Source organism: Hetaerina americana, unplaced genomic scaffold (assembly GCF_022747635.1).
Source record: "Hetaerina americana unplaced genomic scaffold, ioHetAmer1.1.p SCAF_8, whole genome shotgun sequence".
NCBI lineage: Eukaryota > Metazoa > Arthropoda > Insecta > Odonata > Calopterygidae > Hetaerina > Hetaerina americana.
In genome coordinates, this window is record NW_027287427.1 from 2,692,624 (window position 1) to 2,718,180 (window position 25,557).

Here is a 25,557-nt window from a genome sequence, read left to right on the forward strand (position 1 = left end):
GAACGTTTTTTTATCATGCATAATTGTTTTGGTCAAAATACATTTCATAATGCATCTGCTGTTATCTCCCATCCTTCTGCTCTAGGCTCATCAAGGACATTTCAGATTTTACACAAACAATGGGAAAGAGGATAACATTTATAGCTCGGGGGGTTGCTAGGTGAGGTCTTTGGCAGAGAGAGAGAGAGAGGAGTCGGGGGAGAAGTGGGGATCTGGTGGACTTTATGCAGCACACATTTGAAAGAGAAGAGGGATAGGGATGTTGGTAGGAGGGAAGCGGATGAATTACTTTTTATCATGTGGCTGAGTTCCTCCAGTGAAATAGGTTCATTTGGTTAGGTTATTATTAATAGAAAAGTGTGATGACAGGGGGGGGAGGGTGGAAATGAGGGGAAGGCTTTGGCTCAAGTAATTAGTCAGTGTACCTGCATTTACTAAGGGAGTGGTGGAGGCTGTGTACGTATGTTTGGTAATGGCGATGCATTGTGTTGCCACAAATAGAGATGAAAAATAATATTGAGTGTTTAGTTAGTTAAAAATTGTCAATTTTCAACAAAATAAGATTCACCTTATTTTGTGAAAAATTGCCAATTTTTAATCAACCATGATATTCCACTATATCATGCCTGGAACATCTCCTTTTATCGGAATGTTTAGGATTGGATGGGTGACAATTGCAGAAATGGACACATTGTTTGTGCCATGTGGGTATTTAGTGGACAGAAGTGGTAGGTGTATTACCTGAAGTAAATGTCTAAGTCCAAGAATGTTGCATAAGTCTTGAGATTGTAGAAGTGAAAAATAATAGAGATTTGCAATGAAAGAGGATAAATTTTCATGCCAAAGAACCAAAGAAGGGAGGGCTAAACTAAGAGCAACTATAGCCAATTAACAATGGAAAATAGAGGATTCAAACTGTTAATATCAAAAATGCACACTAAGCTCGCACATCAGAGTTAAAGTTAAAACAATATTCTTGTATGAATAATGATGATGGTTATGAACTTTACGCATTCTACAATATATATGGGAAAATTTCAAACTTAACTAATCCATAAAAAACCAGCTTAATCTTATTAAATCAACAACAGCAAAATTTTTATTACCATTCAGTTACACGAAAAAATTTTACCAGGAGCAATATTGAACACTAACTTTCCATTTAAACCAAGCTATTATTTTGACAACACATTAACAGTACAGCATTATAATTTAGAATGAAAGCCTGAGTTTTTATATTTATCATAGTAAAATGTTTTGCTAGGGAATCATCAACTCGAAGAGGCATACAGAAATTTCTCACAAAACCTTTGAATTGTAGTGAGCTATAAAGAACTTCCATATACCTTTCCCAGACCAAGATCTATCTTCCCAGGCCAGTATTTCCATATTTTCATGAGCCAAGTACATTTTTTCATAACAGTTTCAGGTTTAACTTCGTGGAATTCCTTGATGAAACTTAACATTTCCACAATAAAGATTTAATATTTCATGACCTTGGTTTCGATGATGCCCAGCATCAAAAGCAAGGTCATGAAATATTAAATCTTTATTGTGGAAATGTTAAGTTTCTTTTTACCCACATAATACATTTTTTCAATTTTCAATGTAGACCAAGAGCTTCTAGGGGACTTGACAAAATACCGACACATGAGAATCAGACCTAAGTTGCACAATTTAAGCCACCCATTGCTATGAAAGTGAACACACAAACATCTTACCAGGAGGTCTATTCCAGTCTGGTCCAGGGCGTGGTGGAGGTCCTCTTGGGTCTGGTGGCCCCCCTGGTGGAGGCCCCCTTGGAGGCCCTTGCCCTGGAGGGGGCACTTGGAATGGCTGGAAACAATCAAATGCTCTTATTACTCGGGACTCTCGCACTACCATGCACATGACCCAGGAGCCAGCTTTAAATTATGTTTGACACAAGAGTGCTTGGTTAATTCATTCGCATCTAATGTTTTACTTTTAAGAGAGGCAGGCCAATGAAGCTTCCAAGAGGAAAGCAAAATTTCACTTCATAATTGAAGTCAATAACTTTACATTTAAAATGGAGCATGTCCACTTCATCTCCATTATAAACTAGCACAAGTTCTAATTATTTTATACAACCAAAAACAGAAACATGATACACTCTTGGCATTCAATAATAATTATCATCTTCATTCACTAAAGAGCAGCACTTGCCACAATAGATGTCTTCATAAGACAAACATATAAATATTTACATTAATTAGAGTGGTGAAGAGATATGCATGTATTATAATTGCACTCTTGAAAAGTCCAGTTCAAATATTCACTTAAAGAATACAAGGGGTTTCAAACCAATCCTCAACTACACTTCCGAACCTATTATAGCTAGTCCATCCAGCAGTAAGGGGAAGTTAGCTATTGAATTTAAGGCAAGCCTATCCAACTGGTTCAAGGTTTTGGGCAATCTGCATGAGGTCATATCTAACATATTTCTTGACCCTGTATTATAGATGTGTATATTGCCCCTCAATACAAAGTTATTTACATTATCTTTTCCATGAATTAAGGACTTGTAAATGTATAAATTAAAGATTGTCATCAATCTTAGCTGACTGAATCATTAACTCATATACAACATCATTCGGACGAAAAGAAAATAATTTTGAAGGAAAGGAGATTGAAGGAAGAACATGAAAAAAATGTTAGCTTATCACCGCCTTATATTATTGACAAAAAACAGTCATCAATGGTGGTGGTAGAGTTCACCCAGGAGGGGAAAAATTTCCAATCGGTCTCCTGTGGAGAAAGTACTCTTTCAGATTACAGAAAAATAAAGAAAAAATTAAAGAGCTTTTTGCTAATATTTGGCATTTTTCGGTCTCCTGTGGAGAAAGTACTCTTTCAGATTACAGAAAAATAAAGAAAAAATTAAAGAGCTTTTTGCTAATATTTGGCATTTTTTATGGCATGTGAAATGCAGAAATTGGGGTAGGAGGGCTAAATCCTTTCCTTGGGCTGCCTATGGTTTCCCAGGAAGAACTTTGGGTGAAGCCGAGTGTGGACAGAGAGGCATGCCCAGGAATTGAGCTTGGGTCCTCTTAGTCAGTGGTCCAACGCTCTACCCTTGGACTACCACGCCCCCATACAAGTATAATTATATATTAATGACAGGATAAATGTTTTTTGTTATTCATGTAAAGAAAATCATCAGTTATTTAAACTAAACCTTATAAAAGCTAGAGAATATGGTGGTTCTCATTACTGTTAGAAATGCAATCAGCAAAGAGCATTTTAATGGATGAAATTACAGATTTTTTTTTAAGTTAACAATGCCTATTAAATACAGCCATTTGTTAACAGAATGCATAAATATTGAGGAAATATTTTGAAAGCATTTTCTATTGCCTTCCCCATTCAAGTACAAATTGAAGTAATAAATCATTAATCTTTTTGCCCAAATTATAGCTACTGTTTTGTATGGATTTCATTACAATATCTTTTCATGGCACTGGCCTGCTACAAGAGTTCCATTGCTGTGCCATATTTCCTGGCCCTCATTATTTGTCAAATGGAAACCAGTATCAGTACAGAGACCAAGTAGTGACATCCAGATTATAAATATGAACCTCTCTTTAGGCACATTCTATCCATCTTGATATTCACTTGAACTGCAACAAAATTCAATGCGTGAAGGTGATCCAGAGCTAAGAATGGATTCACAGTTGGAAATAGAAAGGACCAAAAAAAGTTTTGAGTGCCTCTACTCCTAATTAATACACAGTGAAACCTCACTTTCACTCCCCCCAGAATTTAAGTTTTCTCTTCATTTACAACATTTTCCTCGAGTACCTTGAATTTATGAATCCTTGAAACTTAACCTTATCCACTCTTCATGCTCTCAAATTTTTAAATATCCCACAATTCATGACAATTAACAAGGAGCATGACTGATCATACAGATAATAGATAAGCAAACATGAAAAATGAACGCACTATCAGTCTGAAGCATGTATGGTTACGAGTCGCACTGAGTTTGAATGAAACAATTCCATAGAATAGAACATGTAAAGTTTAGCACATACCACATAACTAAAGATATTTTATTAATGCTATTTGGCTACCACCTTTTTGTAATATATGTGAACAGGTTAAAATTGCTTTAGATTCCTGTGCTCTTACTTTGTGGCTATCATATTCCTTTAATATTTCTCATATTTCATGCAATTCTGCTCATCATCTTGTATTTTCAATAAATTCACTCGTTTTACTTAGTGTACAATTACCAACAACAATCTTATTTAGTTTCTCACTCTGCGAGGGCACAGCTCTGCATAATCATGTAGATAACTACGCTCCTCTATCTCTATTTGTCTATCATTACACACTCTAATTCGCTAGGCATGCACTCACCTCTTATCTCTCTTTCAACATTAATTTCATACGCTTAATTTACAAAAATGATGTCATAATTGCAAGCACAGCTCATTTTCTCCCGGAACTTAAGCATATTGTTGATAGCAAAAGCAGTTTTAATTTGTTAACTTTAATTTGTTCCTTTATTTATCATAATTCAGTCCCCCATCACTTATTATACCAATAATATAAAATTAGGAAACAATAGGTATTGAATTTACTTCCATTTCGAATAAATTACGACGTCCCTTGATTACCTATCAATTTACAATTTTTCCATTGTACCCATAATGTTAATTTGCCTTTAGTGCACAACATGAAAAATAAACTTGAACACAATAAAAATCAGAAGAAAATTTATAAATAGATACGTTTTCACTCTATTATCTTACTCTGTGAAATAAATGTTTTTCTAAATAAATAGGATGTCTGATGGTAACAAATCTGTGACCAGGGGTCATTAACCTAACAGTGGTTTAAATTACCACACCAGATTCAAAGAATAAAGAGATGTATTTGACCACAGAAATAGATTTGTGATCATTACTGCAGAAGTGTTACACAGCATCCAAAATCATGGTTGTAATAAGAAGTATTACTTTAATTATTGAGGCAATGAAGATTTCCATTGTTGCAATAGCAGTCTTCAATGAAAGCAACAGTATTGAGATGCTCATTGTTATGACCTTTGCTGTTCTAAAATCTTCGGTGTGTTCTTTGCCCTTGACCCTAAAACTACATATATGTTGATAAAAGTTTCAAAGCTGATAATATGTTCGACACACCATACGACTAATTCAATGCTAAGGGGAGAAAATCCGGCCCAAAGATTGATTTTCGTGACTCCATTACATTATGTCTGAAGTTTGAATGTCCACAGCATCTTCCTCCTTTGACCTTAGAGAGGATGGCTCCATCATAGGGCTGGTCATTGAGGGGCTCTGCCCCTAGCAAAATCATTGCAAGCTGGCATGATCAAATGGGTTCAGTTCAATTGTAATCCCTGTTCCAAAGGGTTTATGTGGCATGTGCAATAAATACGCGAACTGGTGCAATCTGGCGGCCATGACGCAGACCATAGCCCCGCCCACTAGCGCCACTAGTTGCCTGAAATCCAACGAGCCATCTGTACTTGGCAGATGGTCGAGCTGTGCCTATGGGGGCAGTTACATTGGTTTCTGTCGTCCTTGTTTTTACTGTTTGTCGCAAATGGAAATTGACGAAATCACGGAGCAACGAATCAACATCAAATGTTTAGGTGAAGTGTGGTGAAAGTTATCAAGAAATTACTCAAATATTGAAGCTGTTTACGGTGATAATGATCTGAAGAAAACATCCGTTCTCAAGTGGATTGAGCGTTTTAAAGATGACCAACAAGACGGATGCACGGATGTTGCAAGGCCGGGACGACCTTCAACCACCTGTGTTGACGACAACATTGATCGTGTGCGGTCCCTTGCCCTTACCGAACGTCGAAAAACTATCTGAATGATAGCTGATGAACTAAATTTAGGAAAATCAACAGTGCTCACTATTTTAACCGAGCATGATGCATTGATCCTTCACCATGACAATGCACCTGCACATTCAGAGCATTGATTGTTCGCCAGTTTCTGTCAAAAAATTCAATCATGATCCTCATTGCCCCCTGCGATTTTTTCCTACTCCCAAAACGCAAAAATGTGATAAGGGGACATAACTGGGAAGATGTGGAAGACAGAATAAAGCAAGAAACGACGAGACAACTAAAAAGGCTAACTGCCGAGGACTTCCAAGAGGGGCTTTAAAAAGTGGAAAAGAAGATGGAATAAGTGCAGCGCAAAAACGAATGGAGAGTACTTTGAAAAGGGGACAAAATCATTGTAGACTGAATTTTACAAAATATAGTTTTTTATGGCCTCAGTTTGCGTATTTATTGGCCAGGGTAGCATTTCCCTGAGACAACTACTATGAGAACATTTTTAAAATGCCTGTTTAAGTCAGAGAGATGGTAACACCAGGGCATATTAAATTATTTGTAGTTTGAGAACTCTCGTAAACAAACATAAACTAAGTTTCAGTTTGATGTCTTATTAGTTAATGCCAAAAGAAAATGATAAAAATATTTCGTGAAAGGCATAGCCACATCCGAAAACTAAAGACAACCTAGAAAAACATAATTTGGAACTGCCCTTTTGATTGGAATGGTTTACAAATTTTGAAAGCCGTCTGCAGGTAAAATGAAGATTCTAGGCACCCTGTTTGAGGTCACTGTTACAGAAATAATTGATAAAATCCATTATGTGGTGATAGATGATAAAAGGGGGAAGGAGCATGGGAGTCATAATGCTGCAGGGAACTTAAGCTAATGGGTTCATATTATCCTCCATTGAGATTTTCATACCAGAAAGTTATCTGCATGAAAGTGCCACAATCGCTCACGGCTGACCAAAAATGAAATCATGTTGCAATTTCACAAGTTGGTATACAGCCGTTTTAGAGAAATTAACAGTACTTTCAAGAATTGTTTCATTACAGTGGACCTAACACAATCAGAGTCACAATAAGTGGTAAAATCTGAAAGCTACAATTTTTTGTTTCTGGTACATGTCAACAAATGACAATAACATCCAATACCATATCAGTTATAGTTTAATAATTACATATGAGAATAACCAACCATATTTAAAATAATTAAATATATAGTCATTTTCCAATTTTTATAAGTAATTTTATTAATCTATAAGCTGACTGCAGTGCTACTGATCAATTATTATACATACCCCATCACAATTGTCATTTTCATAAACGTTTACTATTCGTCAATGCTCTCTCACAACTATGCAATTTGTCACTTTATAAGCATTTGTTTCTATAATAATAAAGCTCCGATCTCAGGAGGAGAACAGGTTCCCAACAAATTATAAGCTTCATTCACCCAGGCAACAAGTTGGTCTGTTGAGAGAATAGCACAGAGATTCTTCAACAGGAGAGCAGTCATTCGCACCAAATTATCATTTAAGTGTCATATTTACCATTCCGGGAGGAGGCCTTTGCTGTGGGCCAGGAGGTGGTGGTCCCTGGGGGGGTGGTCCTGGCCGAGGAGGCCCTGCAAAATTAAAAGAATTCTTGCACTGTTCACATCTTAAAGAGGCGACACACTCCATTAAATACAAGCATGCAGGTGATGGGTCCCAATGGATCATTGATATCATCAAAACAATACCTCCCGCACAGTTCTAAATACAAAGTTAAGGCTCATTATGTTATTTTAAAAACAACTGAGCCATTACAGAACTTTTGACAGTTTACTTCCAATGATGCCTTACGAATGCTATCCTTAAGTACTGCATCTGATTACGGGAACTTATTGATTGTACTACACATTGTGATCCATAAAAACTAACAGTGACCACAAGTTTTACAATAAAGAACAAATTGGTTATGAAACCAAATCAGTATATTAAAGAAATTGGAAAGATTTACACACATTTGCATACCAATGCTTAGGAGAATTGTACAAATTCATATGCAAACAAGAATTGACACACAGAAGATGCTTACAAACACCATTTCACTCAAAGACCAAGTGGCAAGTCTTTTGGTAAGAGGCTTGAAAAAGGAGGGGAGAAAGACTATGAAAGTAAAGAATTATGATTTACTAGTTTCCACTGTTCAATCTATGGTTGCAAATGTGAGATTGAGTCTTTGTATCATTTCATAATTTGCCATAAAACTAAAAAATTAAGTTTCATGCTCCTGATAACTTTGTACAATTGCAAAATTTCCTTTCTTAAGCCTTGCCAATATTGTTAGCCTCAGCAATATATCACAGAATATGGATACACATCAAGCCAAAACCAATTATGAAATTAATTAGTTAACTGTTGATGCTTTACTTTTGTTATTATGCAGTTATGTCTACTTCAAAATATTTAATAAGTAATTGAATAAAACCATTCAGTTCATTAAACATTTAATCAAATGAACATGTTAATGGAAACTAATTAAAAATGAGGCAATTAAGATGTGAAATGTTAGTGAAAGTATATTTGTTACAACAATATTTAAAAGATTCTAACTACAGTTCACAGAAGGTTAATTTTCAAATAACAAAAGGGTAAGTCGAACAATACAAGATACTACTGATTTTAAAATAAGAGCAATTACATTCTTTGAACGATCTAAAGCAAACAATTCCCGTTAGATAGAATAATCTCACATGCACAGTATTTGTAACATTTTCCAGGTAACACCAAATATGTCAAAAGAAATATTTATAGCATGAGAAAAAGACCTGAAGGGTTTGCTAATGGGAATTCACCCGGATATCCAGGGGGCATGTGACCCTGTTGTGGAGGAGGTGGGTGGCCTGGGGGCCCTCCCTGCATTGGTGGTCCTGGCATGCGCTGCCCAGGGGGTGGGGGCATGCCAGGGGGAGGGGGCATTCGGCCCCTCATCCCTTGGGGCGGAGGGCCCATCATCATCCTTTGCTGGCTGTTGTTGCGGTTCTGATTCTGCTGGGGCGAAGGCCTCGTCTTTGACTGCGCTTCAAACTGAAAACAAGAGATTGTTGTCTATCAAGAGCAGATAGCAAAACCATTCCTGCCCACCATCATTTCACCCTTTAAAAACATTTAACATTTCAGTGAGCCATTGTGAAAATGTTTTCTCAAGTTACACTTTGACTAACAAGACTGGAAATTGAACAGTACTCAGCATATCAGCTTTTTCAAGTTGATACGTGGAGACTTCCCTGGATCTGGTGAAATCAATGTAACATCAAGCCAATTATTTATCAGCCTAGTAATTTTAAGAACAGGCATTCCCAAAGATTTTACTCGTTGGTTTTCAATCTAACAAATTCAACTACCATGCTTTGTGGCTACCATTCTACTTTCAACCAATTAACTATTCCCATTTTGACCAAGCGGGTCACATAATATGCGACTGTACACTACAAAATACAAAAACCTTACAAAAAGCTGACTAATGGCATGGAAAAAGAAATTGGATGTTCTAAGGTGGTTTTACACACCTCAGGGCACAGTCCCAGATGAAATCGAGTAGTAGTAGTTTTGAGGGGAGGCGACCGACAGCTAAGGTCATTTGCGCCATAGGGGATGGACAGGAAAGGATGAAGGGTGGAGAGAAACCCGGCGTCGGCATTAGCCTACTCTTTACGAAAGGCGCCAAGGGTCTTTTCAAATCAAAACATACCTTTGCAATTAATGACTATGTTCATCATGGTTGAAAAATTCATAAACTCAATTTCCTCACTTCCTAAAATTTATACAGTAAATAGTTGGTGCTCCAAAATCCTCTCTCACACAACGTGTAGAGAGGATTTTGTACAATATGTGTAGTAGATCACTATGTATCAAGTATATTTAACATGATATGACACTGATGTGAACTTGTTTATAATCGCAAAGATTTGAAATAGCTTTTCCTGTATTTCAAAACATTACTTGAGACTTCAACAACCCATTAATTTTACCCTGTAAAATGGATGTTTCACATTATCATTTATCATACACCAAATGGGTCATAACATGCAGAATGCTTGGTTCTTACATACACCAATCATTATAATAATAAAAGGCATAGTCTTTAAGAGGCTTAATTAAGTTTAAAGCTTTCTTATGTCTTCATTTATTTCACAGAACATACTTAAAAACAGGCACATATAGAAACAAGATAAACACCTGGTTTCCTTGGGACATAATTTGCCTGATAGTATCATTTGGTAACATTCCAGTGAATTTATGCAACATCCATGGATGTTGATTTGATTCTACTCCAATTCTTCTACATAAACATGGCATTGCATGAACCGTGGAAAGAGCAGGGAAGGCAAAACCATCTTATGCACCGGCACCAGATGGTTTTTGGGTCACCTCTTTGCATGTGCCCTTTTGGCGCCAATATCATGGTGTACCACATACATTTGAAAGAATTTGAGTAAAAGTAGAACGGCTGATGACGCTTGCAAGGTGGTGCGCTAATGTACATTTTTCAACAATAGAGCACCTCGAGACCAGCCCTAATCTCTCTCTCACTTAGGGCATAAACAACATCTCCCACTCTCCATCCTAACGGCTCACCACGAGGATGTGCTAACTTTAGCCATTATTTAAATTACAATGTTTCATGACTTGCCACATTTTGGACAGCCATTCACAAGCATCTGCATCGAATGTAAGATATGTGAGTGATATCATCCTTGGTTTTTCTATTAAAAAAATTGTTGAAATTCCCAAAACTTATAATTGCGATGCCAGACTCCAGCTACATATCCCATCAACAGCTAACAATTCAGAGGCAGACAGCAGTTCCTTTGGCATCAAGAAATGATGGTTGCCTTGGAAACACTACAGCTGACCATGATTCCACCACGAGGACAGCATCAATCAAAAGTACTTGTTGAATTATAGTTAATTTTATCAACTATTTTAGTTCTTCATAAGCAATAATAGGATCTTACAGCATCAAAATTTTATTTTCATGATGCAATTTATTTTCAAACTTCATAGGAGGCACCCTAACAACTTTGCTATCAAGTATTTCATCTTTACTTTCAGTTATTTTCCTTTGACTGTTGCATAGTTGTTATTTCCCTAGTTTAGATCAAGTAATTACTAAACATTCCTTGAAAGGGAAAACAAATGAACATATGCCAATTACTCTACAGTTTTTATGACTGGCTCTGTAGACTATATTCTGGATTTCATGAATCAGAAACTCACCTACTTTTTCTAACAAAGCACAGGATTTATGCAACAGAAACAAAAGCCCACCAGCATTTATAATTGTTATTAAGCAATACAATTCATCATACTGAATTTCCATTATTTGTCATTTACCTAATTTATTCATGGCACATTACATACAAGAATAGTTTAAATTGGCCTCATTCGAAAAGTTGTGAAATCATTCTAATCAACACTATACAATTGAGTGCAAGAATGCCATAATTGTCTCCTTCCAATAATTAGAGCAAAGATTCTTAAAATCAAACATATAGTACTAGTAACATGAGTAATAGAAGGGATATCAGAGATGATAAAAACGGAATAAAGACCATACTTCTGCTAAAAGCTGTAAACAAGTTGCCAACACATCATTTACTTTTTTTGATTAGATTCAGGGATTAAGAGATTTCCTTGACTTTTAAAAACAATTACAAACTTTGTTTAACATAAAGTATCTGTGGATAAAATAGTGACACAGGGTAACCCCTTTTAAGTGAAATTTGGACTAAGCAAAAACCTATTATATTTGAGAAAAAGTTCCCATCCAAATTGGCAGGTTGAGATTTCTAGCACTTCCTTTGCTATGGCAGGATATGCCAATCCTGCATTAAACGAAATTGTCCAATACAAAAGAGAATCAAAATATTAATGAGTAAACATCTGTTAAGTAATCTCTACTTTTGGCTCTATCAAGTGGGGTGTCAGATGTTTCCAAGCAAACATCAGCACTTGATCCTGTTAATTGAATGCACTTTGCTTTGCAAAATGGTGTTTTGTGAACATTTATTTATACTAACACTTAATAGTGATAACGAAAAACATCATTACAACTCCCAGTTCCAAAGTTTATGCATGCTAATGCACATAAGAAGTTTCCTCCAGTACTTGCAATTTACAACTCCCAGCTTTAAAGCACTTGATGCTACATGCAATAATGAGAAATAGCACAGATGATTATTACTTGGCAACTTTTGATGATTATCTTATTTGCAACAAATACAAAGTAGTAGTTAGAAATTCTGATCGTGAACAGAGAAGTACTTGGCGAGTTTGAAAAGGAGGCATCAGGCAAAAATTCACCCCTGATAGGAAACATAAGGTATATAACAATCATATCGGGGAAATTTTACTTCATCTATTAGCTGGGTGGCCGTAGCTTGCACAAATTAAATTTAGAATTACATTATTATTGACAAGCAATTAATTCATGGATAATTTGGACCAAATATCCCATGTGCGATGCCCTTTTCTATGGCCTAAGTAATAAGCGGCAATTCCTTTTTATTAAAGAGCTACACTTTAAATTATGCAGAAAGCTGTCTAATCCTCTATGGTCTCCCCAGGCTTTTTCACAAAAAGGCCTCACTCTTATGTTTATTTCTATTGAGCCTACAAAGTAATATGGAAAACAACATTTTTCAATCTAAGTATATGCTTTTTAAGAAATTGATAACTGATCATGTTCCATTAAAACTAATTCACTAGGTTAAAATCAGCAATTGAAGTAGACATCAAACCATTGGTACAGTTTGGACAAGTTTATTGGAATTTGAATTGCTTTTTAAAAACTAAAGCAATTGTTCTAATGAAAATATTTTCAGAATATTTAAACTTCTGGGATTTAAATCTCCAAAATATCATTGATTTAGTATTCTGAGTAAGTTAACAGTGTGATTTCTTTGGTAATGTAAATTCACACCTGCCAGGAGCAGATGGATGAGTTCTTAAATATAATTTCCTTCAATTAACAATTCTCCAAATGCATTCGGTACTTAAGAAATTTTGCCTTTCTGAATTTATTGAAAAAATATTTTTCAACATAGAACTTAGAAATGACATATTAGAAATGATGCCCTCAACAATGGCTCATTTACAGTAAGAATTTGTCCCGTGGTGAACTTGAATCATGAAACAAGAAATTCAAGAGAAACATTTTTGCAGTGAACTGCAGTAAATAAATGTTTTCCATATTTACTCTTTAAGTTGATTACATTATTTCATAATTAATAGAAGTACAGGTTTTGCGTGTTCAAAACACAGAGGAGAGAAGGAATTACCTATCTTAAGGTAGTAGACATCTATAGTAGATGGTAAATAATTACAGGTCTTGAATTGACTTCATGATTGAATAAACTGAAACCCAAATTACTTCCAGCAAATTTATTAGTTTTCAAATGTTTGAACTTCAAATTCATTACTATGCTGTTATTAATATATAAAAGCAGATTAAATTGCATAATACAAAAGATAACCAAATGGCAGCTAAATCTTTTGTTGACTTGAAGACCGCCACATTTATCACAACAATATATGAAATCCATAGAGTCAAACTTATTTCATGGAACTTCACATTCACAATCACTTTTATTGCAGGATGTCAATTTCAAAGCACACCAGACCTTGTTCCAATTGGTGCAGTGGATGTATCTGCAAGCCCCATTTTGCAGAAAGGCTTCAATGTTTTGGGGCATATTTTTCACCAATGCATTTGTGCGTGTGTGTGTATAAATATATGTGTTTGTTTTTAAGCAAGGATTGGGCTGAACGATGGTCACCTTCAACTTTACACAAGATTAGATAAATTTATATTGGTATTTTTCAAAAACTTGACTAGTTAATACTGCCAAATCAAGTAACTGCCACAGAACTTGGCTTCTCCCCAGAACAGAATGAGTCGGAAGAAAGTCCACTCAACTGAATATTAACTACCACAGTCCAATCAAGTGGCTAGAGAGAGGAAAACACTACTCTGAATGATTAAAAAAATGAAATCCAACGGCAGGTGTAATCGCACATCACCCTTAAAGCCACTTGAAACTTTTGCACTGGACCTACATTGAAATCATTTAAAATTTCTTGACAAGATTACCAACACTGAGGAGTAAAACAATGCAGAATTTAATCAGATTACAATTTTGTATACAACCACAAGTGAAAATGGTCGTATAAAAATTATGACATCGTAAAACAATGCTACCCTATGAAATATCTGAGGCAATGTTTTAAATTTTCCCTTTATATAAAGCAAGTTTGTACGTTTCCTTCCTCAGAAGCTAAGTTAACGAATGAAAAGAGCTACAAGTTCCTTTGGTGTCTAGATGGCAGCATCTATCAGCAGCTAAAAATGGATTTGGTACCAGAGAGCAATGAGCTAAAAATTCCTTATGTCTATACCTTGAACAGTCACACAGGGCAAATTCATACAATACGATTTTGTGGTTTACCTCTGCCTACCCAATCTCACAAGAAAAAAGTGTTGCTCCTCCTGATACAACACTTTTTCAAGTGCCCTTGCTGACGCAAACTTTCAACTTTCATGCCTTTTAATGCCTTACATGTAAAAAGCTGTGAAACCTAAATGATATGAAGTGAGTCCCAAAATCATTCCATGTGCGCTCACAACTCCACACCAGAACATTCGAGTGACCTCAGTGGGACACCCGAGTAACCAGCGACTCCTCTTGAACTCGCCGGCTGCCGTGTTACCGATGTAACGCGTTAATGCCCACACAGCAGTATTTGTTCACAGTGCCTTTAAAGCCTTCTTCAGATTTTGTGATCACTGCAAAACGATGGAAAAAATGTGACCCACGAATTTGCATCAAGTTTTGCTTTAAAATCAAAGAGTTAAGCGGAAACTAATGAAATGATACAAAAGGCCTTCGGGGAAGAGTGTATAGGCAAAGAACAGATAAAAGAGCGGTGCAATCGCTTCAAAGATGACTGCACTTCTGTAGAGAGTGATCTACGTTCTGGCCAACCTTTGAGCACAATAACACTGGAAATTGCCAAGCAGGCGCCACTTGCATTGGAAGAAGATTGTCGTTTGACTCTGCATGAACTAGGAAGTGATCTTGAAATTGCAAAAACTTGTGTTGGGAGAATTCAGAGAATTTGGAAATAACGCGTGCAAAATTTATTCCCAAATTGCATGCAATAGAGGAGAAAAAGCTTCACTTCCAAGTCGCTCAGGATGATTTGGAAATGGTCGCTAATGAATGTGCTTGAACAATTCATTATTGGCGAAGACTCGTGGGTTAATGATTATGATCCAGAAATGAAACTACACTTTTCACAGTGGGAGCTTCCATCGGAGCCACAGCCAAAAATAGCCCGTCCAAGTCCTAGCACAGTCAAGTCCATGTTGATTGTTTTCTTCGATTACAAAGATGATCTGCACGTTGAATGTGCTCCAAGAGGGCAAACGATCAACAATGAATTTTTACCTTGAAGTTCAGAAAAGATTGGTTGATGCCGTGACAAGAAAACTACAGAATTTTTTTGGTGAGAATGAATGTCTTCTTTGCCGGTGCATTTATTGAACTTTGCACAAGTCTTTGGCAAATCACAGGATAACACAACTTTGCCAGCCTCCGCATGGTCCTTGGCCCACTATAATTTTCGCCTATTCTCAAGATTAAAAATTCTGCACTAAGGGCACCAATTCCAGGATTTTGAGATGATTAAATCGGACACGATAGATGCACTAAGGCCATTCCGCAAAATGCCTTCCAGAAATGCTTCTCCAGGATGTGGAAGTAGTGATGGAAGAAGCAATTTGTTCTGTCAAATAGGGATTACTTCAAAGGATACCACAACCAGATGATGAAGAATATTGCCAGAGCAGAATTATAAACCCAAGTTGGATACTTTAGAGAGACACCTCGATTTGTGTAATATAACTGAATTACAAGAGTATAAAACATACTTTACCCTAATAGTTTCATGCATAATTATCATGTTGTATTTAGTGAAACATTACAGTTGAAAATAATTACAGGTCTTTTGTGTTTCATCAGAGAACTCATGATGACACTACCTTTCACATAATATCATTTGTATTTTTTCATTTCATTGGTAAGCACAACGCATGTGCATCAGTGCAATAGCCACTACCCTAACATTTAGCGCCTTCTACTACCAATAACCTTGAATATTAATTCTCAACGGAATGAAAATATGCAAGGTGAGCAGAAAAAAAGGAGCATATGTACAGCCATTGGGCTGGAAAATTAAAACTTTAGACAAAATAAAATCAGTTCCGAGAACCATGATGTTAGGGCAGAGATGTAAGGTTAACGAATCTAAAGTAAGAAATGAGGGTGGAATATCATAGGGTGCCAATGCAATTACCACCTACACAATAATCAAAAGCATGTCCAAACCAAATGTTCACTCGAGTACAAGAGAAAAACTATTGTGCAAATCAATGCAACAATTTTGAATCGAAGAAATCATTCATCTTGACTGGGATTCTTTGGATTTGTTATGTGCCAATTGATGGATGGTCAAAACCAGAAGAGGGAATCTCAGAGTTCAATCATCATGTGACACAAGGCATTGAACTTAATCTATAAAAATCAGGAGGAAAAATGCAAAGCCGTCGACCAGCGTTCCCTCTTCAGCCAGTCCTCTCTGCTTCCAGAGGTTTAAAACATGATTTTAATACATGGTGAAATTATTGGGGGAAATGTAGTTTGCCAGCCATCAAACTACAGAAAACTTTCTCCCTCAACTTACAGCCTGGATTAAAGAGAGAGGCTTACTGGCCCCGACAAAATTTCAATGAGAATTTAACTACCTTTTTTAGGATTACAGTGTGAGGAAGGACATACGTCTCAAGGGATGCATCTCCTCCTCTGAGATTCATGTTCTTCATGGTTGAGCACCAGTAACCAATGACGCTATATATTGTCCTGCAATATCACTGCATTCAAACAATTCACCAACAACAAACAAACAAGTGACTAGAAGGGGGAAACCAATGCTAGCCTATCATGCTGAAAACCCACGTGCACTATAGGGAAAACCATCCCTGCTAATCGAAAATCCAACCAAAAGTTCTAACTGGTTTGTGTCTCAGTTCAGAGATTAGCTATCTTAAAAAGCAAACCTTATCTTTCAAGTTTCTATTGTTGCTTGATTATAGCCATGTCTACCAACCTACGCAGCAAAATATCAAGGTACTTAAATACATTTATTCATTTTTCAGTTAAATAAAAAATCAACAAATTTACATCAACATATATACAAAATTATTTTCAGTAGGTAGGTTAAGGCATGCTCATAATACATTTCTGAATTAAATCTAAACTTGTGATAAAAGAACGTAGCCGTGTATTCCCCATTTGATTTGCTTTTCAAATAGCACAGTTTTACAAGACCAAGTAGTTTCACAAAATGTTAACATCATGTTGTGTAGGGGTTTATTGTATGGTCTTCCACCTTAACTATTTCAGAAAAAAATCAAAGTGCTCACATGGTAATATATTTATTTGCATCGTCTACATTTGATGATGAAATTTAACTGTCACCCATGTCAGTGTGCCACTGGCGGACTGATTTTGACATGACCAGCATAAAGGTGGGTCAATTTGACTGCTTAATACACAAATTAAGGGAAACAGGGAGAGCCACTTACTACATGAAACACAGTTCAGTTTTAACTCCTACATATCAGCGTCCAAGGCATACTAACAATGAACATTCTCTCACAATGAAATATGTGCATATTCAGACTACTTCACGAAATTCAAAGTGCCAAGGGTGACATAAATTTACTACTGTTCCATCCCACCTTATTTCGATATATATCAGTTAAAATTTTGATCCAACTAGCAGCACTTCATACAGTGAAGAGTATGCAAGTTCCGTGCAACTTAACAAATGGATGTTCATACCCAGGTTGCCTTGTTCAATTTTGATGCCCAGCTTCACATAATTTTACCACTAATTTTTAGTTTGTGCCAACACTTAGAGGAAAATCTACTTTGGAAAACCACAGGAAATGACATTCAAAAATTCTCTGACAAGTAAATAACTATCATGCGCCAGAGATAAACTTCAATTACTGTTCCTCAACATCTGCAATGGTTACCCTTCCCAAACACTGTGGCTATAAAAGAAAATTCGCCATGAAAAATTATATCTTAACCGCATGAATAAGAAAAACCATTTTCATTTGCTGAATAATTCAAAAATGAATACACTGTACCACAACACATAAAATGAAGTCCAATAAAAGGTGCCAACATGCAACACTTGGTGTAATCCGAAGATTCATAATATTTTACAAAACACTGTAGTGGCGACAATCATGTAGTGCTTACAACAATGGAGATTATATCAAGTATTCCCACGAAACATTATTTACTTCTCATGCAATTTATAATAACCAGGTAAGTTTAATTTTAATTTATTTCACCAACCATCAAAGAAGATCACAAAATGTTCAAATGTGGACAGTTAAACAAGTCTGCCTTGTTTTCATTTTGCATAGCAAGCTCAAACATTTTCAACTTAGCTCCCTGGCCTTGAATCTCTCACAGCAAATATTCTTTCTCTCTCATTTTAAATATATTACACATTTCTTGCATGGAATCAATTATACTGACATAATTACCAAACCCAACAGTTGCTAAATTTACATGGATCCCACCTTTGCAAAGCACCAAAACACCACTACCTTTTCACCTCTCATGAATTATGTACATAATTCTACCATTTATAAATTTTTTACGCGTTTTCTAGTAAAATTTCAAGTGCTGTATAAATGCCTGGTCATGGATGTTGAGGCATATTTTATTTTTAGTATCATATGGACCAATTAAAGTACCTCAATCAAACATAATTTGAATGAATAATAGCCTTTTTTTTTTACAAAAATCAAAATACTTCACTTAATCCATTGGTTGATATGTGAACAAGCATATATTCCACAAGATTACTTTCAATACATTACGTACAAGAACCTCTCATACTTAAATTTTCTTTCGCATTATACAATTGATTTTCAGAGTTCATTATGTTAGCAGCCAAGAATTTATTCTACAAAATATCTGAGCTCACAAATAAAAAAACACTCAATATTAGCATTGTCTGACACAGTTCAACTCCACAACCAAATTCTTCAAAATGCACAATTTATGACATTTAGTTATCTTTTATATTAACCAAGAATTAGAGTTACATAAAAAATATTGTAAAATGCTGATGCAGCAAATTTAAAAACTGTACAATTTTATACAAATTATAACATTAGGAATGTCAACATGTTCAAGCTAAAATTTAATGGTGTCCAAATTGACAACTTCATACATCTTCTGTCATTTAAGCATTCTCATTTCTCTACAACGGCATTGTTTAAGCTTTCTCATTGGTCCCTTCTTGAATTAGAAACTGAAGGTTCACTCTGCCATTACAAAACATTACATTAGTTTGAATTCAATTCCATGCGATTCTAATGCCCCAATTTTGACGTGAACTTTGAAAGAATGTACATAAAACATCCAGAACAAAATTCCAAAATTAATTGACCACATCTACTAGCTGAGTAACACAAATGCGATGACTAGAACTTACCTGATTTAAAGCCTGTTTTGTTGGAAAGGTAACCACAGGCAAGTGTCCATGCAAACTCGTCTTTGGAAGTCTATCTAAACATAACCTCACACTCTGCTCAGATCCCAATGAAATGGCACAGAATCCCTTTGACTGTCCATTTGCCCTATTCTCAAAGAACTTAACCTCTATAAAGTCACTAACTCCAATGTCACGAACTGCATCTGTTATGTCTTGATCAGTGGTCCACTGGAATGAAAGATTTCAACCAGTTATTCCGGCCATAAACTTATGCTATAGTGTTTACATGCAACACACACACATTTAACCTTTATGCAATCAAAGATGTTTAGCCCAAGCTTCTATACAAGACCACACCCATTGAGGGCAGTAAAATTAAGGTCTCGATATTTTCCTATTCAACTAAACACTTGCCCACCAATATCGAATCAAACCTCCAGCATATTATTTTATGTTACGTACTTAGCTAGTCATGTTCTGCACTTATAACTGAAGTGAACGGGGATCTGAGACTATAAAATGCATCTCAAAGTGGGAAACTTTGTCAAGCTATGTGAAAAAACACACGATTGTTAATGTGAACCCTATTAACCCAAGCTCCCCCCGGGGACACCGGCTCGAAGAAAATGATTACTTCACCAGATGGTTCTGCTTTCCTTAGCTTACTTTACTATAAATTGTATTAACGTGGACAAGACATTCAAAATATTGGCTGACATGCATGAAGGCAGTCATTAGAGCCTATGGCTGCCAAGGATTCAGTCATTACCCTCTGTTGCAATGTAGCTGGAATGGTGGAAATTAAGACCTTTGGTATTAAAAAAACGCAATGAAGAAACTTCAGTTTTCCCTTCTCGTCAAAACCGTGGCATACAACTCCTGCTAACACGCAAGCTTTTTTCCATTAAATCACCCAACAAAAAAGAATGGTGCTCCTCTTCTGCTAGATCGAGTTTCCCAATGACCCCTGCCCTTTCCTTCATGCCTGTGAACACTGGGCATTTCATATATGTCCCTTGTGTTCAAAGCTCAAAAATGGAGCACACGTGGTCTGTGTAATATATGCGCGAACTGGTGCAATCTGAAGGCCATGACGTGGATTATAGCCCCCCGCCCACTAGCAGCGCTAGTTGCCTTTTAACCCAATGAGAAGTCCGCGCTTGGCGAATCGTCAAGCTATGCGTATGGTGCCAATTATGTTAGTTTCTGTTGTCCTTGTGTGTACTGTTTGTCAAAAATGGAAATTGACGAAATCACAGAGCAACAAATCAACATCAAGTTTTTCAGTGAAGTGTGGTAAAAGTTATCAAGAAATTATTCAAATTTACTGACAGCTGTTTATGGTGATAATGCTCTGAAGAAAAAATCCATTTTCGAGTGGATTAAATCAAAAAATAAAAAAAAAGCCAATCGAAAATTGAAGTGATGGTTGCTCCTAGTTTTTTTGGTGTTGAAGGTATCGTTCATTATGAATTTCTTCCCCAAGTACAAACAGTAAATCCCGAGTCCCACCTTACAGTTCTCAAGCGCTTGAGAGATCGCGTGCATTGTGTCAGATGAACTTTGACTCAAGGCGATGGATGGATCCTTCACCATGACAATGCAGAATGCACATTCAGCATTGATTGTTTGCCAATTTCTGGCAAAAAAATTCAATCACCATCCTCGATCATCATCCTCACTCGCCAGATCTCTGCCTCTGCAACTTTTTCCCTACCACAAAATGCAAGAATGTGATGAGGGGACACCACTGGGAAGATGTGGAACACACAATAAAGCAAGAAACGACAAGAAAACTAAAAAGCCTAACTGGCGAGGACTTCCAAGGGTGCTTTAAACAGTGGAAAAGAAGATGAAAGTTCATAGCAATGAATGGAGAGTACTTTGAAAAGGGGACAAAATTGATGTAGACTAAATTTTGCAAAATAAAGTTTTAATGGCTTCAGTTCGTGATTTATTTGACAGACCTCGTACATATACACAAGTTTGCAGAGCATAAAAAGTATGATAATCTGGCATTTTTGTAGCTTCATTATCGCCTAATTGCCATGTTCTCATATTATCACTACTTATTATGGTGTAATCTGGTGTAATTTTATGGAAGCAATTCCACTGAAGTGTAATTTTAATTTCTAAACCCACCCAGTTCAGGCCTCATTCTAGAAAGCGTCACCCTCCACTTTGATGGTGAGTGCATTTACGGGAATGTATTACAATATTCACCCAATGGTGATGATGTTACACATTGAAACTTGGGTGGTGAGCAATAAAAAAAGTTTTCAGAATAACCATGACTTATAAATGTATCTAATAATAATCCAATAGAATGACATTACTTTTCTTGGGATGCTAAGTTACAGGGTTTTCATGTGCACTAAGTTCCTAATAAATCATAATTAAAACATCTGCTCAGAAGTTATATTTAACATTGTATAACAGATAATTATCCATACATCAACTCCCCCCTCAGAGAATAATATTGATTCCAAGGTCCCCAACTGTTACACTGGGTTTGTCTATATTTGTCTCACCCCTATATTACTCGTAATCTAGCGTTTTCCTTGTGAAAATGAGGACACCCTTGAGGAATGATTGGGATTGTCCCCTTTACCATTTACTTAAAAAATGAATATGAAACGAATATATTTTTCTTGGAATCAAATAGCCAAACAAATCACACACAAACGTGAATATTTTCACAATTCTTGAAAAAGCACAATAAAAAATATATTCAATACAGAACTTATAGCCGCTTCTTCACAAATTGAAATAAATAACAAGGCTCGGAAATGTGGGCTAAAGACAGTAAAAAGGCCTTGCATTACCTAGGCATAAATACACAAATTTATGACACTTAAAAAATCAAGGATCTTACAGCAATGCAGAAAAGACCAAGCATTTTTTGTATTCTATACGTACACACCAAGTGCTGGGCATGGTGAAATGGAACAATAGGGGATTGTAAGGAGAAATCATAAGGAAAACAGGAAAAATGGAATAAGGGCATATTGATCGACAGTGAAATGTTGAAGATTGTGATGGAGGGGAGAAAGTTAGGCAAACAAGGAAGGGGCAAGGAATTGGATAGGTTGGACTGAATGAAGGGAGGAAGGAAGTACACGGAGATAAAGAGGGACTTGTTGTGAAGTTTGATTTTAGGATGTGTTTTTAGTAAGGAGAGACAAGTAAATGCATTGTGTACAATTGTAGAGGCTGTGAACATACAAAACCTACCCTAACAGATATAACATCAAATAATAATAAAAATACACACCCAAGTAAGGTTTCCAACGTAGAGTTGGTGGCGGCGTCCGATTTGATTGGGCTGAATGTTGTTGCCCATCTGCTGATAGGGAGGATTCGGAGTGTTTGGAGATCGACCCCCTGAGTTTTGATTGGTTGATGGTGGATGTGAGGACTGGGAGTTATCATCCCCACCACCGCCACCTCCCCCAGAAGCAGGAGCGGAAATGACATCATCATACAAGTCAACTCCATCGCCAGCAAACTCATCCTGAAAACATATCGACATAATCACAGCATTGAGAAAAAAACAATATGCACAGGACAACTTGATGATGGGCACTTGGTTATTACACCCCAGAGGAAATTGCATTGAATGGACCTACATTTTCATGGCAGGGCCTGGAAAATACTCTAACTTGTTAGAAATCATGGTAGTTTTCTTTGTACACCTATCCAGGTCATATCAATTCTTAAGACTCCAATTTAAGATGAAATATCAAAGGGACGGGTTACTAACTAAAAAATATTTACAAAAATTATTCATGCCACAAGCACATCATCATATAATTTTTCTTCATGATATTAATTTACATCTCCCAACTAAATGCCATTGTTGAAATATTTACAGTTTAAAAGGCCACCCACAAGTATAGGATGCACTTCAACAGGAGAAATAAATGGCCAGCTATTAACTTTCCCCCATTGGAAATAATTTATAGCATTTTTAACCATTATCTTTATTGGACTGCATATTCACACTTTTCTCCATACTCTCACATGTTAATACACAACCCACAATCACAGCAAAGTTCACGCAATGAAGGTTCGGAGAGCAACTGAACTTTCTGCCCGCCACGCCCTGCCCACTTCGTCACTACCGGCTCCCACATGGGCATTTGATTACGCCCTTACCTTTACCCCTATCCTCGAGGAACTGTGAAAGCTATTTGAAAATACAATATCAGCATCCCAAACAAACACCTCCAAGATGAAAGTTCAAATATCAGTCCACGGCGAGAATCCACTTATTTGCCCATTGAGTTATAACAAATGCGTGACTGTGCCATCTTTCTTCAGTTTTTCCTAAAGGATTTAAGTGTTTGGACAATAAAGCTACAAAAAATACCAATTGCCATATGTTTCATTGTCAATTTCACCTGTAATTCTTCATGATATTAATTTAAATTGTTTGGAAGGACACTGACAACCAAGGAAATGAAACTAAAACCATTTCTGAACCTAATGTTTTCAATAGCAACCGCTTAAATAGACATAGTCACTAAAATGACATTATCTTGAAAAACTTTTTTCTTATTTTTATCAGAAGGAGAACCGGCCACTATTTCTTAAAACGTGATGAAGCATTTGTTTATGAAACCGAACCGAATGCAGCCCAGGTGATCTACACATCGGATTATTTAATAACATATAACAAAAAGGACAGTCACTAAAACCCAAACCCTGGAGTGAACCCACCGAGGCAGGAATCGAAACGGCGACCCCCGGACGAAAACGCTGACCCACACAGCCCGGCAATGCTAAGGCGAGCACAAGTGAATGGGTTGGTAGTAATGGATGACCGGCAAAGACTCTTTGGCATTAAGCTGCAAAAGAATTAGATAGAAGCCGGACTGCGCGTTGTTATATATATGTACATATTTATTTTGTTGTTGGTTCCCCCCAACTTCCCCTACCCGTTTGAAAAACCCTAACCCCTCACCGTTTCCTACTGGTGCTGCTCCCCCTGCCACACACCTTTTTGGTGGCTCGCAGGGTATTGATGTAAATATAACTTAATGGATATTTATAATCTAATGGTTAACTTTGGATCATATCAACATATATCTGAAAATCTATTTCAAAAATCGCAGAAGCCAGTTCTCCTAAGCTTCATTGAAGGAATTCAAAAACGCACAAACGTTATCATTAGAGACATTTAACACAAACGATGATACAATATTTTTACCGAGATTTACTTGGTCAAAATTACCGGGACAATTTCCACATACACTAAATTACTACAACAATAACTAATTCTGCGAGTGTCTTAAAATATACTTCGTAGCTGTTTATCGGCATTTCCTATCTGGAAGGGAATCTTGAGATGTAGACGCATTAAAAGCTGGTGTGAAAGAAACTAACTGGCAAAATATCTGGCGTTGAATACTCAGTAAACAATCTATTTATTATTCTAACGTGGTCTAATCCATACCAGCGTAAATTAACTTTTTCTTGAGGTCCCATGTTGACCTAATCACGAAAATATACAATTAATTAATGCCATTTTTCACTATTTGACATTGTGAGCATGAAACTTGAACTTTGAAACAAAGCCGAGTCGAAGACGCATAAAAGCCATTAAATTCCATTTCCTAAGGGAAAGCTAACAAGAGTAAGGTGTCGACCATATTTACTAGGTTAGGTTCTAAGTCATTAGTCTCCGGTGCGCATTCAAAACAACAAGCCGGAATGAAAAACCAAATTGCAATTAAAACACATTATTTCCGCAATGTATGCTTGCGAATAAATAAGCAGAAATGCAACATACATTTACCTGAGCGAAATCTTGTTCGATGTCGTCGGCGTATAAATCTATGTCCACGCCATCCGCCATTTCTATATCCGTTGATCAACTCTTCCCGGTTAAAGTTTTTCACGTAAGAAATCAAAGAAAAGCTAACACTCCCCGATAAAGCATAGTCTCAGTGTATCTTTGCTGAGCATACAATAAACTTAAAACCCCTTCAAAAAGATATTTCGTACAAAAATTACAACGGGATACCGAGCGACTAAACTCGCCCAGATTCATTTAATGCGACGTTCGTATGTTAAA

General features: G+C 36.5%; 1 protein-coding gene across 8 annotated transcripts in view; it reads right to left on the reverse strand.

Annotated features, from left to right (window-relative positions):
• Cpsf6 (cleavage and polyadenylation specificity factor subunit 6) overlaps positions 1–25,557 on the reverse strand; it is a 75,609-nt gene extending 50,052 nt beyond the window's left edge. For 5 of the 8 annotated variants that reach the window (XM_071596958.1, XM_071596957.1, XM_071596954.1 and 2 more), the window contains exons 1-6: positions 25,273–25,557; positions 22,753–22,992; positions 19,479–19,706; positions 8,660–8,918; positions 7,398–7,471; positions 1,722–1,836 (exon numbers count right to left, since the gene is read on the reverse strand). In XM_071596958.1, the coding sequence (XP_071453059.1) occupies positions 1,722–1,836; positions 7,398–7,471; positions 8,660–8,918; positions 19,479–19,706; positions 22,753–22,992; positions 25,273–25,338 (982 nt within the window). In that variant the 5' untranslated portion in view covers positions 25,339–25,557. The remainder of the gene's footprint in view (positions 1–1,721; positions 1,837–7,397; positions 7,472–8,659; positions 8,919–19,478; positions 19,707–22,752; positions 22,993–25,272) is intronic. The other 3 variants (XM_071596960.1, XM_071596953.1, XM_071596955.1) reach the window with 2 other exon arrangements.